The sequence below is a fragment of the Jaculus jaculus genome, chromosome 12 (assembly GCF_020740685.1).
Source record: "Jaculus jaculus isolate mJacJac1 chromosome 12, mJacJac1.mat.Y.cur, whole genome shotgun sequence".
Lineage (NCBI taxonomy): Eukaryota > Metazoa > Chordata > Mammalia > Rodentia > Dipodidae > Jaculus > Jaculus jaculus.
Genome location: NC_059113.1, coordinates 13,777,615 through 13,794,017, shown reverse-complemented (window position 1 = coordinate 13,794,017; position 16,403 = coordinate 13,777,615). Strand labels below are relative to the sequence as shown.

The following is a 16,403-nucleotide window of genomic DNA, read 5'->3' as shown; positions in this document are numbered from 1 at the left end:
CAGGGGACATTTCAGGCTCAAACAATTAACAACAGGGAAAGGGGTAGCAGGAAGCTAATCATGTGTGTGTGTGGGGGGGGGGCGGGTCAGAGCAGGTTTCTCTGGGGAAACATCACTTCGGTTTCCTAGCAGCGGGGTTATCCCTCCCCCACCCCCAGACTCCCCCCCCCCCCACCTGGCCTCTGTGAAGACGGAGAACCTTAGGGATGGTTGTGGCAGGACGCCTTTGGCGTGCCCTCCACTTACTCTAGTCAGAGCCCTGCTGGAGAACTGTTCCGGAGGGGGCTCCCGCTCAGAAGCCCCCTTCGACCTGCTCAGGGGCGACGCAGGCTGCTCTTGCCCTTCCCACACCTCTGTCCGCTCCTTCTCCAGAGTCTATTATTTTGGGATCACGCTGAGCTCAGCACACTGCAAAGCGCAGCCAGCCATGCCCTCTGTCCCCAGCTGCCCTTTCAGAGTGGGCCCCGGGGCCGAGGCCCTACCCCCGCCTGGGGAGCAGCTGACAGCCGCACTGTCCAAGCGCGTCCACCTTCGGATGGCCTGGGGTGAGTGGAGACGGGAGGCAGAAGGGCCGGGGAGCAGGAGAGGCAGAGAGGTGTGAGGGACACAGGCCAACCCGAGCAAAACTGGAACTCTGCCCATGCCTGAGCCTGGGGTCATCACTCCCCTTGGACACACCTGTGGTCAGATGTGAAGCGCGAGGCCTAAAACCCGAGCTGCCTGGCATTTGTGCATACTTCCTTAAGGCCTGGACAAGAGTGACAAAAAAAAAAAAAACAAAAACAAAAACCCTGTCTTGCCAGCAGGGGCCTCGGCCAGGACTGCAAACAGAGTCCAGCTTGGAGCAGGCCCAACTCCTCCCAAGGTACATACGTGTCCGGGTGGTGAGTTAGTTGCTTGGAGCCCAGATAGCTGGCCACTCCTTCCATACTCACCAGCACTCTGCCCACCAGTTGGCCCCTGGAGGGGTGGGTGGAGCCTGCCAGTCGGAAGGGAGCGCTTACAGAAGGGTCACAGCACCCAGCGGCTTCTTTTCGTTCCAGGTGCCCACGAGTTGGACAATGAGGCTGGCCGAGAGAGCCGTGTGGTTGAGCCTGGTGCTCGTGGTTGCCAAAGACATGGACGAAAATGACCCGTGTGTCTATGAAACCCTGCCGAAGGAAGACACGGGGCTGTGCAAGTAAGCGGGGCGGGCCGGGCGGGCGAGCTGGGTGTTGTGGTGGCACACAGGAAATATTGTTCAGTTCTGGAGAACACCTTGGCAGAGAGGTGGTGCTGAGCCAGAGGCCTTTGTAGATGCGGGTGGCCCTCTAAGGCTGCCTAGGACCTTCTTCCCCACAGGTACCCTCCCCCCAAGTAGCAGTTAAAAGAAGCATTTGTCATCACCTCTTTGTGTGTTTTTGTTTGTTTTTTGGTTTTTTGAGGTAGGGTCTCACTCGAGCCCAGGCTGACCTGGAATTCACTATGGAGTCTCAGGGTGGCCTCGAACTCACGGTGATCCTCCTACCTCTGCCTCCCGAGTGATGGGATTAAAGGCGTGCGCCACCACCCCCGGCTCTGGGGCTATCTTTTTTTTGCTTCAAGAGCTTGGGCTCCCCCCACTTGTGTGGTCGGAACACCTTGGCCCCCCACCCTCTCCTCCCAGGCTGAGGCTTAGAATGGCCAGTCTTTACTTCCCATGACTCTTGGGTCATCCTGGGCTCTCCTGGCCACTTTGCTGTCACGCCTGTGTCAGATCGGTGGTTGAAGACCACACCGTCCACTGAGCCCACCCCAGAAACTTGGACATTCTTACTGTCTTCTGCAAGTTGAAAATTCCATTTAAAGCAATCAGTAGGCATTTCCCCTTAAAAACGTTACATACGGGTGCTGGAGAGATGGCCCCGTGGTTAAGACACTTGCCTGAGAAACCTAACAACCCTGGTTTGATTCCTTAGTATCCGTGTACAGCCAGATGCACAGAGCGGCACATGCATCTGGAGCTCCTCTGCGGTGGCTGGAGGCCCTGGTGTGCTCTTTTCCCATCCCCTCTCTTCTCTCTCTCTCTCTGCTTACAAATAAATTAATAAGCCATATATGGGCTGCAGAGATGGCTCAGCGATTAAAGGCACTTGCCCGCAAAGCCTGCCGGCCTGACTTTGATCTGCCTCAGCACCCACACCAAGCAGGCTGTAGAACGCCGAGGAGCTCGTTGGCCACCATCCCAATGGGAGGTGGAGCCCTGAGAATCCAGAGCCACCAGCAGCTAGACTGACCTTCCTTTGAAGTGGCCAGAGACCCGTCTCAGGGAAGGGAGAGAAGAGCACACACCCCCTGAGGTTGTTCTCCGACCCCCACGTGGTTGTGGTTGTCATGACACGTGAGCACCCGTGCCCCTACATGCGTGTGCACACGCATATGAATGAATGAATGAATAAATGAATGAATAAAAATAACAAAATATTTTTTTAAAAAAAGAGTTTAATGTTCCACATAGTCTCCCTGGGCGTGACTTTACTGGAAGGAGGAGAAGGAAGATGAGAGAGAGAGAGAGAGAGGCAGGGGGGGGACTCCAGACCCATGTCCCATTGTGTGTCTGGCTTTACCTGAGTGCTGGAGAATTGAACCCGGGCCAGAAGGCCTTGCAAATAAGTGCCTTAAACCGCTGAGCCGTTTCCTTAGTTTCTCTGATTTTCTTATTGTTCTCTTAGTTTCTGCTTGTTGTTGTCCACTGCTGCATTCTAAATGCAGTGAGCTGGTCCATGAGCTTCTGGAAATTTCTCCCTTAACCTGCATCTTGCTGTCAACACGCTGGGATCACAGAAGGCCGTCGTGGCTTCTGGCTTTTCCACGGGGCCTGGAGACCTGAACTCGGGTACTCAGGCTTGAGAGGCCAGTGCTTTATCCGGTGAGCTATCTCCCCGGCCTGCCCCTAGCATTTTGTGGAACGTCAGATAATGACAGTGCTGGGACCTCTCCTCATCTCACCTCACCCTCGAGGGCACCTCCAAGTCTTGTCAAGGGCATCAGGAGATCCTCCAACCTCAGGACGTATGGTATTAGAACAGGTCTCATATACACTAAACTCTATGTAACAAAAGTATTTGAGACAGTGGCTCCTTCAGGGTTTTGGGACTTGAATACAAGTTTTAAAGAACATTCTCTCTTCTTTTAGTTTTTTTTTTTGGGGGGGGGAGGAGGGGAAGAGGAGACTGTCAGAAGGGCAGATTGCCACTCTCCCACATCAGAAGCTGGTGTTTAGACTCCACAACCGCTCTGGGCATGCGAGTTAGCCACTCTGCGCCTCAGTTTCCCCATCATGATTTTGAGGGTAGCAATGGCAGTTTCCTCCTGTGGGTGTTTTAAGGACTTGGAGTGACTGCGTGCACACAGCTGCCTCCCTCAAGTCTTGTCTGAGGTCCCCCACATTATTCTGGCCATGGCGTGCTTTGGGGAAAGCCCCTCAACCTGACTTCCCCTGGACTTGTGGCAATCTTTTAGATTTTTTTAACGTGTTTAGTAAGCCTACAATATAATGAATTTCATTATGACACTCTCTTCATGTGTGTGTGTTTATGTGTGCATGCTCTTATGTGATAGATGTGCGTGTGTGTGTGTGTGTAAGCAAGAGGGGAACCTCAACTGTTATCATCAGGAATGCTGTCCACCACTTTGAGGGTCTCTTATTGTCCTGGAGTTCACCAATTAAGCTAAATTGGCTAGCCAGTAAGCCCTAGGCATCCCCTTACCTCTACATTCCCAGCACTGGGATTACAGGTGTGTGTGTTGCCATGCTGGGCATTTTCCATGGGTACTGGGCATCGAACTCTGGTCCTCATGCTCACAAGCTGATGTTATTACCCGCTGAGCTATCTTCCCAGCCCAGCTTCGTTATCACGTTTTCATACATGCATTGTTCAATTGGATTAATCAGTTATGTTTTGGCATTTTCAGATGTCTATATGAACTTTGATCCTATGTACCCCTTCCCCAATTTAGTTTTTGACCAGGTCATCTCAGGCTTGTTCAAGTCTTTTTCAAGGTCCATTTGGTCATCTGAATCGGTTAACATCAGCCATTTACAAATCTGATTAGTTTGTCTTTGAGATCCTTACTGAGGCCTTTGGTGAACGTGTTGAGCAGGCCAAAGGCTTCCCACCCACACCCCTTTACACATTCATCTACGTGGAGCAGCGTGCGGCCTTCATATATGGGTGGACAGTGCCCATGGGAGACACAGATGGAGGGACAGGGAATGGGACGACTCCCTGGTCCTGTGGCAGGTTCTCCGTCCTCTCAAGCACGCTCTGTGACCCTGAAGCCACTCACCAAACATCCACTTGATGATGTTGGCTGTTTAACTATTTTGATATGTGCAATTCTATTGGGATGGAAAGGACGAACTTTGGCTGGGAAGATGGCTCAGTGGCTCAAAGCACTTTCTACTTAAGTGTGACCACCAGAGACCAGAACCTACATAAAACCAAAGGTTTGGGGACTGGCAAGACCGACTTCTCGCTTGCTCCCCATCCCCTTTTCCCTCTGAATTGTCTTGGTAATAAACTAATCCCACAGAGCCTCTAAATTTATGTCTGTCTTGTGTGTACATATATATTTATTTGATATATATATATGATTATATATACATATATAAAAATATATTTTTTCAAGGTAAGGTCTCACTCTAGCCCAGCCCAGGCTGACCAAGAATTCAATCTGTATTCTCAGGGTGGCCTTAAACTCATGGTGATCCTCCTGCCTCTGCCTCCAATGTTCCACCATGCCTGACTTTAAAAAAATGTGTATATATATATATATATATTAAAAGATAATGACCAAGTTTTCCTGCAATGCTAAACCACAGCTTTGTGGGTCCCAGGCTCATCTAAAACCCTGGCACAGGGTAATCACCTCCCTCTCTCCACAGGGACCTACAAGTTTTCTACCCAGAGCTGGGGGACGTTGGCTGCAGGTATGTTCCAGAGTGCAACAACTACAGACAGAAAATCACCCACTGGACCGAACCTCTAGTCACCTTCCCTGGTGCCGTGGATGTGAGTGAACTGGGGCTGGCAGAGGGGAGGCGTAGGGTCTCGACTTCCACCAAGCTCTCTGCTCCTGGGCACTTGGAGCTGCACGCAGTCCCCACAGCTGGGTCAGCCAGGGCCATGTGCTTTTGCTCTGAGGATGTGTTTTCCACTGCTGGAGGACAGGGTGGGCGTGGGGGGCGGGGCGCATGACTCGGCGATGGCAGTGCATCTTGACCTTGGGTTGTTGCCATATGAGGTGCGTCCTTCTTGTGCTCTGCTCATCTAAAGTAGAATGCCAGCATTTAAGCAATTGGAAGTAGCTATTGCTTTTCCTGGGAAGTGATTGGCACCATCTATTCTGGAAGCTTCCCTTGAAGGAAGAGCTGGGGATGGGTCGTGCAAGTGGGCTGCTGCTCCCATCGGCCCGCCAGATCTCAGGAGCTGCTTATCTCTCCTGGTCGCTGTTTCCTTCTTCCTCCTCTCTGGGCCAGACGGAGCCCTCCCCCCCCCCGCCACCCCCCGAAAGCATCTGCAGCGAGGCTGGTCCCGCGTTGGGTAGTGGAGAGGCCGAGGTCGCAGAAGTATAAGGTCATCTGGTCACTGTGATCTGACCAGAACTCGAGTCACAAATAGGTGGAGACAGAAGATGTGGGCGAGGTGGGGTTTCTAGTTCCTTCTGGCAGGGTGGGGCCTCAGATTTCTACCTCCCTCTTGGTAGGTGGGTGGGCGTCGTCTGGGGGTGCTGTGCTCCTGGTCAGGCCAACAGCCAGCAGTCCTCACAGGTCCCACCAGGCAACCCATCGGGCAGCAGTGTCCCCTGCTGACTTAGATGGGGGGGGGGGGTTCGTTTTGTCTGCCACGTGCTTTTCAGCGCCAGAGAAAAGCGAATTGTGTGTGACGTCCTCTCACAGCCATGCGGCTGATAGATGGAGCTGAGCGAGGCTTTGCGCTTGTGGCCTGACAAATACCCGTCCCCCTGGGCCCGAGCAAGCAATGCCCGCGCATGTGCGCGTGCACTCACGCGTGCACATTGGCCCTCCTCCCTGGGGACCTCATCAGTGTCAACGCCTATGGACAGAGAAAGGACAACTGCTCTGATTCCTGCTCTTGGAATGGGATGTGGAGGGTGACAGGCGGGGCAGGATCGAAGCCGCACAGGACCAATAGACGCACCCCGAGAGACAAGGCCTTTGACCTCGCCATTAATCCACTTGTCTTCGGCTTTGCACTTGCAACACTGAGGAAGGCAGGCCAGTTGCCTGTCCAGAGCTGTCCCCAAGGGAGAGTCTTCCATACGCTCCGCTCCCTGTGTTGCTATTGCCGTAGCTGGCCACTAGGTGGCAGTGTAGACCGACTACTAGACCTCGGGCTCCCTCCTGGGAGGGAAGCCGGATTGACCCACCTGGGAAGAGAAGATACGGCCTCTGGCGTGTGCTGACGTCGCCCACTGTCTCAGATTAGAGGTAGGGGAGAATTAAGACTCACGAAGGAAGGTTTGGTGGAAGCAATGGGCAAAGAGTAAGCTAGGACCATTGTACTAGCATAGAACTGTGGTTTATGCAAACACAAGGGAGCCAGGAGAATAGTTACAAGCAAGGTTCTGGCGCATTCTGTTCAGAGGGTCACTTCATTGTGGGCACTGCTTAAATTGCCACCCCATGCAACCTGCGCATCAAGTCTGAGCGAAGTGTTTCTTTTTTTTTTTTTAATAAATATTTCTTTATTGCTATTTATTTATTTGAGAGAGAGAGAGAGAAGCGGATAGAGAGAATGGGCAGGCCAGGACCTCTAGCCCTTGCAAGTGAACTCCAGACGCCTGCGCCATACATGGGTACTGGAGAATCGAACCTGGGCCCTTAGGCTTTAGCCCCAGGCAAGCGCCTTAACCATGTCTCTAGCCTGTACGCTTCTTTAGTTCAGGAAGTTAGCAGCAAGTGAAACAAGTCAATTCAAACTGACTCAAACCAAAAAAGAAAAAAAAAAGAGGGGGGGATGAACGGGGTCCCCAAACTGAAAGTTTCCAGGGTAACTTCCGGCCTGGCTCAAGCCACGTGGCCATGTCTGTACCATGGCTATCTGTCGATTCCCGTGGGAATACAGATGGCTCTGGCAGCCTCGGGTTGATCGCCTTTGATGGAGAAAGATGGACCCCTTCCGAACATTACAAGCGCCAGAATGTGTGGCGCTTGATCACATGCCTGTCCCCAAAAGCCTTGGGTCACTCCACGGAATCTACCGGGTCTCAGAGCAGAACGTGTGTCCCACAGGAGTGGCAGGGGCTGAGGGAGGAAGAGCTCTGTGGGGAAGGAGGCCCGTGGCAGGGATGGGCTGCGCTGGGCAGCGGTCACGCGGGGCAGCGGCCACGCCCGGCTCCATACGCAGGTCTATCTAACTCCAGAGCCCACCGGCTCTAACGGCGGATCCTTTGGCAAAGATGCCAAAGGAAAGCCTGGGAGGTGCTGGCGCAGCCAGGGCGGGGTGTGTGTGTGTGTGTGTGTGTGTGTGTGTGTGAGTGAGGGTGGGGAAGGATGTTCTGAAAACAGTCTCTTCTAAAATGGGCAGTTCTTGCGAAAGAAGGCGATGGCTAGAGCGTCCTTTAAGGACTCAAGGGAACGAACACCAGCAGAGAGAGTAATGTTAGGGCGAGCTGGAGAGGAAGCAGGTACCACTGGGAAACAACATCCCTCAAAAGCAGCGGGGGGGGGGGGGGGAATTACTGGAGAGATGGCTTAGCGGTTCCGAGCTTGCCTGCGAAGCCTAAGGAGCCCGGTTCAAGGCTCGATTCCCCTGTACCCATGTAAGCCAGATGCACAAGGTGGTGCATGCATCTGGAGTTCATTTGCAGCGGCTGGAGGCCTTTGTGCACCCATTTTCTCTCTCTCTTTCTGCCTGTATGCCACTCTCAAAAAAAAAAAAAAAAGTAGGGCAGAGGCAGGGAGGAGCCATGGCTTAAGTGCCCAGGACACAGCCAGGCCGGAAGTTACTCTGGAAGCTTTCATTTTGAGGAACCTGTTCATCCCGCCTCCTCCTCCCCCACTTTGTTTCCCCTTCAGTTTAAGTCATTTTGAATTGACTTCTGTTGCTTGCTGCTAACTTCCTTAACCAAAGAAACACTATGGTCTGTTAGGAAGGCGTTTCCTGTGGATCCTTAAGCGGCTCAGTGCAGACCACACCTTGTTTCCAAGGTGACCGAAGTAAAGACATCAGAGCAATGACTGCCAGGGGACATGCCCAGGGAGCCCCCGAGCCGCCCCGTGGCTCTGACAGAAGTCCATCAGGTATGGGCCAGCTTGGGTGCCCACTAGGCACATTTGCACGTCCACACCTTTGCACAAGCTCCTTTACCATGTTTGCAGCTTGCTTCCTCCGCCAGGAAATTTACGCTGATTATCTGCCCCCCCAATCCCACCCCCCTGCCTCAATCCCAGCCCTGTCCATTGCTTCTCTTCTCTGAGCTCTTCACACATTTTAAAATATTTTTATTTATTTATTTATTTCGGGGGCAGGGAGGACAGACGCACCAGGGTCTCCAGCCACTGCAAATGAACTCTAGGCATATGCTGAATCTTGTGCATCTGATATATGTGGGTACTGGGGAATTGAACCTGGGTCCTCAGGCTTTGAAGGCAAGCACTGTAACTGCTAAGCCATCACTGTAGCCCCGGCTGAGCTCTTTAAATGTCCCCTGCCCTCTACACAGTGTGTCTGTTTCCTTCTGTCTTGTACTGCTGTTGCCTATCCATCTGGTCAATATTAGGTGAGCAAGAGCCCCTGAGGAAGGGGACGGATGGATGGGTGGCAGGGGCAAGGACGTTCCCAAGAGCATAAGCTACAAGCAGAGAGCCCCACGACTGGCCCTTTCAGCTGCTGGGGGTCCTGAGCATTGAGGGAAAGTTGCTGGACCCCGTTGGAATGACTGGGAGTGGGAAGGAAGAGCCGGGCGGGAAAGGGAGGAAGTCAGGGGTCTGCAGCAAGGCAGAGCAGTTTTGGAAACTGGATGGCTCCTGTGTGATCCGTGAGGGCTGAAAGCAAGTTGAAAAGGACGCTCCCCCCGCCCCTCCAGTCGCTAAGAGGCCAACACGTCAGCATCCCATTCTGCGGCCAGCGAAAGCTGAAAGGCGCCTAAGAAGTGTCTTGACTGGGATTTATTCTTTGCCTTAAATTTAACCAGCTGGAGGCCTTTCGAAAGGAAGAAATTGCCATTAAGTGGGGAACATGCACAGCACTAGAGGGACGGAACAAAAGCCACAGCGTTCTGTCCCGCTGCCCCCCAGGTTTTCAGTAGGGCTCCAGAAAGTGGATGACCCTGGGCGTCCTTCTGGGCTGAGCAGACACATTTCTCTGCCAGGTGTCTGAAGCTAGTGTCTGTGATGAGTTCCCCCCCCACCAACCCACGACTCCCCCTGAGGGTCACCCCTTTGCCTGCAACGTGGAGACAATTTTCTTAGGGGCTGGCGATCCGGAGACCTGTACACAGGACAAGGCGCCACCGGAGTCCTTTCAGAAAGCGCCCTCAGAGCTCACAGACACTCCCCAGCCTTCGCTTTCCACACCTGGCAGGAAGGCGGAGCCTGCTGCGGTCGCAGGAGAATGGGCCCTGGAAAGGACGCAGGGCTTCTGGATAATCGAGGGTGGGGCAGTCCCCTGGCGGTGGGGGCGGGTGCACAGGACCTGGGAGCAGCAGCTCCCAGCCAGGGCAAGTGCGCATGCATGAGGGTGGGGGTGGCACGGCGGGCTGTGTCAGGAACGTGGAAGTGATTCTCACAGCAGCGTTGGGCACACGCCGCGCCTGGCTCCACGTGAGTGCTGTGCCTTTAAAGATACAGGACACCGTCAGGAAGCTCCTGGGATAGATGGGGAGGCAAGCAGAGGTGACATGGGGTGCCATCGAGCTGCAGTCTGAGGGACAGACTGTAGCCAGGATGGCCAGATGGGCGTTTGGGGGGGAGGATGAGGCTTGGGATGAGCCAAGGCCTTGGTGTGGAGTTTCTGGCTTTCTTTTGAGGCCTGGTTTGGAAGGTGGAGAACCTTCCATTGAAGCTGGGGAAAGAGGTCAGGCCTGCAGTGGCCTGGTCACTGTGGTGGCACCTGGGGTAAGTGGGGTCAGGTGAGATTATAGGAACCCCGTGGAGACAGGGATGAGAGGGGGTGATGGACTTTGTAAGGCGCCGTGACTCCAGGCGCACCGGGGGAAGAGGACTGTGGGCTCAAGCCCTGGGTTTCTGTGACGGGCAGGCTGGTGGGACTGGGTGAAGTTGATCACATGATTTATCATCCCACACATGAGCCTTTGAGAGCGAGGGCAGCATTGCAAATCACCATGCCAGGACATGGTGTCATTAGGCATAGTCCCAGTAAGCAACACTGCACATCTCCCCCAAAGAATGGTGCTTTACCAAGCAGGGGGCACAGGGAAACCCTACGTGCCCAGGGCAGCAGTCAGCTGCGGCAACATCTGCATGCATGGCACCGGGTCGATGCTGTGTGCGGCAGAGGCAGCTGCTGGGTGGATGCACTGGCCTGTCCGGTTGATGCCACAGGGCAAATCACACACAGCGTCGACAGCAGGGATGCAGAGAAACTTCCCACTCAGGAGCTGAGTCCTCCAGCAGGCGTTAGCTCTATGGCTACGGATGAAGGAGGCTTCCCAAAGGCACACGAAAGCTGGCAAGAGGAAGCAGTAGCCCTGGCTGGCAGGGTGTGTCTTCCAGCCTGCTTGTTGTTCGCATAAGTAATTTTTTTAAATTGTCATTATTTTTACATGTGTATGTGAGCGTGTGGTAAGCATGTGTGTATTTATGCACATTTGTGTGTGTGTGTGTGTGTGTGTGTGCACATGCATGTGGAGGTTAGTGGTCAACATCGGGTGCCTTCCTCAGTCACTTTCCACCTTATTTTTATTTATTTATTTTAGAGGGAGACAGAGAGTGAGAATTGGTGCACCAGGGCCTCAGCCACTGAAATTGAGCTCCAGACACTTGCGCCACCTAGTGGGCACGTGTGACCTTGCGCTTGCCTCACCTTTGTGCGTCTGGCTAACATGGGATCTGGCGGGTTGAACATGGGTACTTAGGCTTTGCGGGCAAGCGCCTTAACCACTAAGCCATCTCTACAGCCTTCCAGTTTATTTTTTGAGACAGTGCCTTTTCTCTTTGAACCTAGGGCTTGCTAATTTGACCAAATGAGCCAGCAAGCCCCAGTGATCCTTCTGCCTTGTCTCCCAGGTTCTGGGATTATAGCCATGTGCTACCATGACTGGCTTTTGTGTGGGTGCTAGGGATCCAAACTCAGGTCCGCATGCTTTCGCAGTAAGCGCTCTATCCCCTGGGCCATCTCCCCAGTCTCACATGCATAGTTTTGCCTTGTAAATCCACCATGAAGACAGCCCGTAGTGTTCATGCTAGATAGGGTATCATCCATCCATCCATCCATTTATTGCTGCAGCCAGTCTTGACAGAGCTCTGTGCCTCCTCCACCAGACACTGTGAACGGAGCAACAGACACAAACAGCACATTCCCGCCCCGCCCTGCATGGCCTCGAACGGGCGTCTCAAGATAGAATGTTCGCTGTTGCTATTGTGTACGTTAAACCCTGACAGTTGAGGAGAAGCCATGCCGGCAAAAAAAAAAAAAAAGTAAATAAAAACCAAATCACCAACCACATGCTTACTTACATGCTTACAACCCATGTCTTACTCCAGGATGACAACCGTAGGACGCTCTCTGTCTTGACCTTCAACCTAGCCCTCTTCATCACAACCCCCTCCCTGTCCCCATGGATGGACACACTGCATCTGGGTTTGCAGAACTTCCAGCCAGACCCATGTCTAACCCCCAGAAGAAGAAAAAAAAAAGTGACTACCCCAGCACACGAGGGGCAGCTGGAGGCCAGGCCAGCAGGGGCTTGCTCCGTAACTGAGCATGTGAGGCAGGTGGAAGCTCCTCGGCGAGGGCTGAGGAAGTGCTTCCAGATGTTCTTCAGATCAAATGGGGTCTCTTTGAACGACTGTGGGGGCCGCCGGCGCAGGGAGCACATGGGGCCCGAAGGAGAGTTCAGTGGCGCCGCATCTGGTTGCAAACAGCCTCAAGCACGTGTCTGCTGGGGCTCTGCACATGGCTGGGGTCCGTTCTCAGCAGTCTGCTGGGTGTCAGCAAAGGCTTCGTGGAATTTAAAGTAGCTGGCCGGCCTTTGTCACAGCCAAATGGAGGAATGAACACACGCATCTTGAACGCTGCAGTGACCTGTTGAGAAAGGTGGTGGTCCAAGGAGTGGTTTTTCAAAACACACTTATGCCACGTATTGTGCCAAACCCTTGCCACACGCTGAGGACCTCAGTTAGAACCCTCAGCACCCACATAAGTGCTGGGTGTCCCAGTCCTCAGGAAACAGGGACGGGCAGATCCCTAGGCCATGCTAGTGAGCTAGGCTAGCAGAATCAGTGAACTCTGGGCTTAGCAAGAATCCCTGCCTTCATAAATAAGGTGGGGGGTGGTTGAGGAAGACACCCAGCCACACCCACACCCCACACACATGCAAAAAAAAAAAAAGAAGAAGAATCACAAGATCAGGATACAGCCAGCTGCGGTGGCGCACGCCTTTAATCCCAGCACTCGGGAGGCAGAGGTAGGAGGATCGCCATGAGTTCAAGGCCACCCTGAGACTACATAGTTAATTCCAGGTCAGCCTGGACCAGAATGAGACCCTACCTTGAAAAACAAAAACAAAAACAAACAAAAAAAATCAGGATAAGTTACTTATTTATTTGAATTTTTATTTGTTTATGAGAGAGAGGAAGAGAAAGAAAGGAAGAAAGGAAAGAAGGGAGGAGTAGGAAAGAAAGGGCATGCCAGGCCCTCTTGCCACTGCAAACAAACTCCAGACACATGGGCCACTTTGTGCATCTGGCTTTATGTGGATACTGGGGAATTGAACTCAGGCTGGCAGGCTTTGCCAGCAAACATCTTTTTTTTTTTTTCTATATTTTGTTCGTTTTTTATTTATTTATTTGAGAGTGACAGATAGAAAGACAGATAGAGGGAGAGAGAGAGAATGGGCGCGCCAGGGCTTCCAGCCTCTGCAAACGAACTCCAGACGCGTGCGCCCCCTTGTGCATCTGGCTAACGTGGGACCTGGGGAACCGAGCCTCGAACCGGGGTCCTTAGGCTTCACAGGCAAGCAGTTAACCGCTAAGCCATCTCTCCAGCCCGCCAGCAAACATCTTTAACCCGTGCACTATTTCTCCCTAGCCCCTTATTTATTTATTTTTAAATTTCATTTTTTTTTTTTGCTTGTTTTTTGAGGTAGGGTCTCACTCTAGCTCAGGCTGAAATTCACTATGTAGTCTCAGGGTGGCCTTTAACTCACTATGATCCTCCTACCTCAGCCTCCCGAGTGCTGGGATTAAAGGCATGTGCCACCATGCCCAGATTTTAAAATTTCTTTAAAATTTTTATTTATCTGAGAGAGAGGCAGAGAGAGAGAGAGAGAGAGAGAGGGAGAGAGAGAAAGAGGGAGGGAGAGGGAGATTGAGAATGGGTACACCAGGACTTTCCACCACTGCAAATGAACTCCAGACGCATGCACCTCTTTGTACATCTAGCTTATGTGGGTCCTGGGGAATCAAACTTGGGTCTTTTGGCTTTGCAGGCAAGAACCTTAACCACTAAGCCATCTCCTCAGCTCCCCTATTTATTTTTAAGACTTTTTTTTTTTTTCTTTAGATCAGTTTTAGGTTCAAAGTAAAATCCAGCAGGAAGCACAGAGAGTTTCCATATGCTCCTACCCCTACACATCCAGCTTCCCCACTGTCAACATCCCTTGCCACACTGACATGCTGTCGCCCATAACCAGTAGTGGACATTAGTGTTCACTCTTGATGTCGTACACTCTGTAGATTTGAACTGAGGAATAATGACACGTACCCGCACCATGAGCGCCATGGAGCTACCCCGCTGTCCTAAGAACATTTGGTACCCCACCTCCTCCGGCAACCCCTGTCAACCACTGGTCATGTTGCTGCCTTTACCAGAATCTGGAATCTTAAGGCACGTCACCTTTTCACACTGACAGAGCCCAGACAGCCACCAGGGCTCCTGACTTCTGTGCCGGCCGCTTGCTCGCCACTCAAGGGTTTGGAAGTGAGACCCCCATCTTTGCTTCAGCGGCCAGCTGCCGAGGGCTTCGCTTTCCCTCTGGGATGCCCTCTTCCCTAAACTAGACCTGTCTGCTAAGACATTAGAGTTAACAGAAAACCTCCCACTTCTGTACCTGGCGATGACCTCATCTTCGGGGCCATCGTCTTTTCTGTTTGTCCCTCCAAATGAGAACATAAGCTCCCGAGGAAAGGAATGCTTATTTGCTTGGGAACCGAAGCAGGACCACAGGTAGCTCCTAGACAGTGAGACTGCTGCTCTGCCGTGGAAGGAAGAGCAGGCTGCTGGAAGTTTTTGTCCCTTAGTAATAATGGTAAGCTCTGTGATTTTTCAAAGCACTTTCCCTGTCGTGACCATCCTGTTGTCACATTGCTTAACTGAGATCTGTCCGCCTAAGCAGGTCAGGCAGGTGTGGGGCTCTGTCCACAGCGGGGAATCCAAGTCCAGAGAGGCAGAGGGATGGTCCCAAGTTCCCCAAGAGCAGAGTGCTGCGGGCTGGTGAGGTAGCTCAGTTGGTACACTGCCTGCCTCGCGTGCCTGGGGACCCGGGTTTCATCCCCAGTGTCAGACAAACCACATCGGCGGGGGGGGGGGGGGGGGAGGCATGCTTACTGTTCCAGCGCTCCAGGTGGGGGCAAAAGGATGAGAATCTGTTTAGGAGCATCCTCAGCTACATAGTGAGTTTAAGACCAGCCTGTGCTAGAGAAAAAGAGAGGGAGAGAGAGAGAGAGAGAGAGAGAGGAGGTATGTCAACCCAGAGCCCCGTGTCGGTCGGTTGGTAGCCCCCATGGCTCATTTGAGTCTCATCACAACCTGTTGGATGTGATCTTGCTCTTACATAAAGGCATAGAAGTGTCACCATGAGACTCCAGCCTCAGCCCTCTGGCTTCCAAGCCGTGCTCTTCCCCATCCGTTCCCATCATCTTCAAATGTTAGCTACGTGGTGACATTTACTGGCCTCCTCCACACACTACCAGGCTCTGCGCCAAGCACTTATGGACACAATCACACTTAAGCCTTGGGGTCGCCTTGCTCTGTAAGAGTGGGTTGCCATCAGCTCCCAGATGAGGAGGCTGAGGGACAGAAAGGTTCCACGGCTCATGAGCAGCCCGGGCAGGTCTGTGTGTACGTGGAGGAGCAGACCCCTGACACAGTACTGCCTCCTGGCGAGGACAGGGGGCCAGCTGCAGCGTGTCCCACACGGCCTTGATGTTTCTCACCTGCCGCCTCCAGGGAAGGGGCCAGTGCAGGGAAACGAGGTAGGAAAGAGGTGGGTAGAAAGGTGCCCCTGGCCCAGTGGCCTCTCTGCACAGGTGGGTGAGGGTTGTCCCTGCAGTGCCACATGCCACAGGCAAGGTCTCCCTTGACTAATGCAGTGAGCTGTGGGTTGTGCCAAGGTGCATATAAATCAGGAACCCTGTGTGGCCTTGGTGCCCATTAGGTCTGCGCAGCTATCCCAAAGTGGTCAGTAGACCCCCATGGGGGCATTGGAGCTCCCAGGCCTGTGTTCTCCCCACCACACTGGAAAGGCAAAGGGTTTAAGCCACCCTTGGGATGTAGGGTCCCAGCCCCCCCTAGTCGGACGAGGGACTGAAGGGGAACCCAGCCACTGTGCCCGTGGTATAGTTCCCAGTCTGTATGCGGCCCAATAGTGCCTCTGCCAGCTCCCGAGTTACAATCTCAAGAGTCACCACCAGGGGGCGATAAGTGACCATTATCCGGTCCCCGAGAACCAAATGTTTCTTTTGCTTGGTTGGGGGGTGAAGGTGGAAGGCAGAGACCAGGCTAGCCATAGAGAGAGACCCAGGAGTGAAGACACAGAAAGTTTGCAATTTGGGTCGCGTGTACACATATGAGCCTTCCACTCGGCACCCATGTCTCTTTTCACTCATACATCTCAAATGCCTTTACTGCTATAAACATCCAAATAACCCTGGGAATAGACCGTTTTCAAGAGTCAGGCAGCCCCCCCACCCCCTGCCCACACCAATTATCTGGGCCAAGAAGAAGAGTGGTGCCTCTCTGTCCCTAACCTAGATGGCAAAGATTTTGAGATATTGTACCTGTGATCCCCTATTCAGGGGGAGGATTTTCCCTAGCCCTCAGCCCTCCTGAGTTTGCAGACTCCAGCAGCAATGTGGATTGCTGACTGTGGGAGCTTCCTGACTTGGTTTACAAAGGTTTGGAGCCTCAATAGTGAATCTAAAGAAGAAGCAGAGACACTGGTTTTTCAGAGATTCC

The 16,403-nt window shown here is 53.0% G+C and overlaps 1 protein-coding gene across 2 annotated transcripts in view; it reads left to right on the top strand.

Moving 5' to 3' along the window:
• The first annotated feature begins 457 nt into the window (after positions 1-457).
• Pebp4 (phosphatidylethanolamine binding protein 4) overlaps positions 458-16,403 on the top strand; it is a 245,680-nt gene continuing 229,734 nt past the window's right edge. Inside the window, exons 1-4 of one of the 2 annotated variants that reach the window (XM_045131334.1) lie at positions 484-545; positions 807-865; positions 1,044-1,180; positions 4,907-5,033. In XM_045131334.1, the coding sequence (XP_044987269.1) occupies positions 536-545; positions 807-865; positions 1,044-1,180; positions 4,907-5,033 (333 nt within the window). In that variant the 5' untranslated portion in view covers positions 484-535. Of the gene's footprint in view, positions 546-806; positions 866-1,043; positions 1,181-4,906; positions 5,034-16,403 lie in introns of both variants that reach the window. The other variant, XM_012950460.2, reaches the window with a different exon arrangement.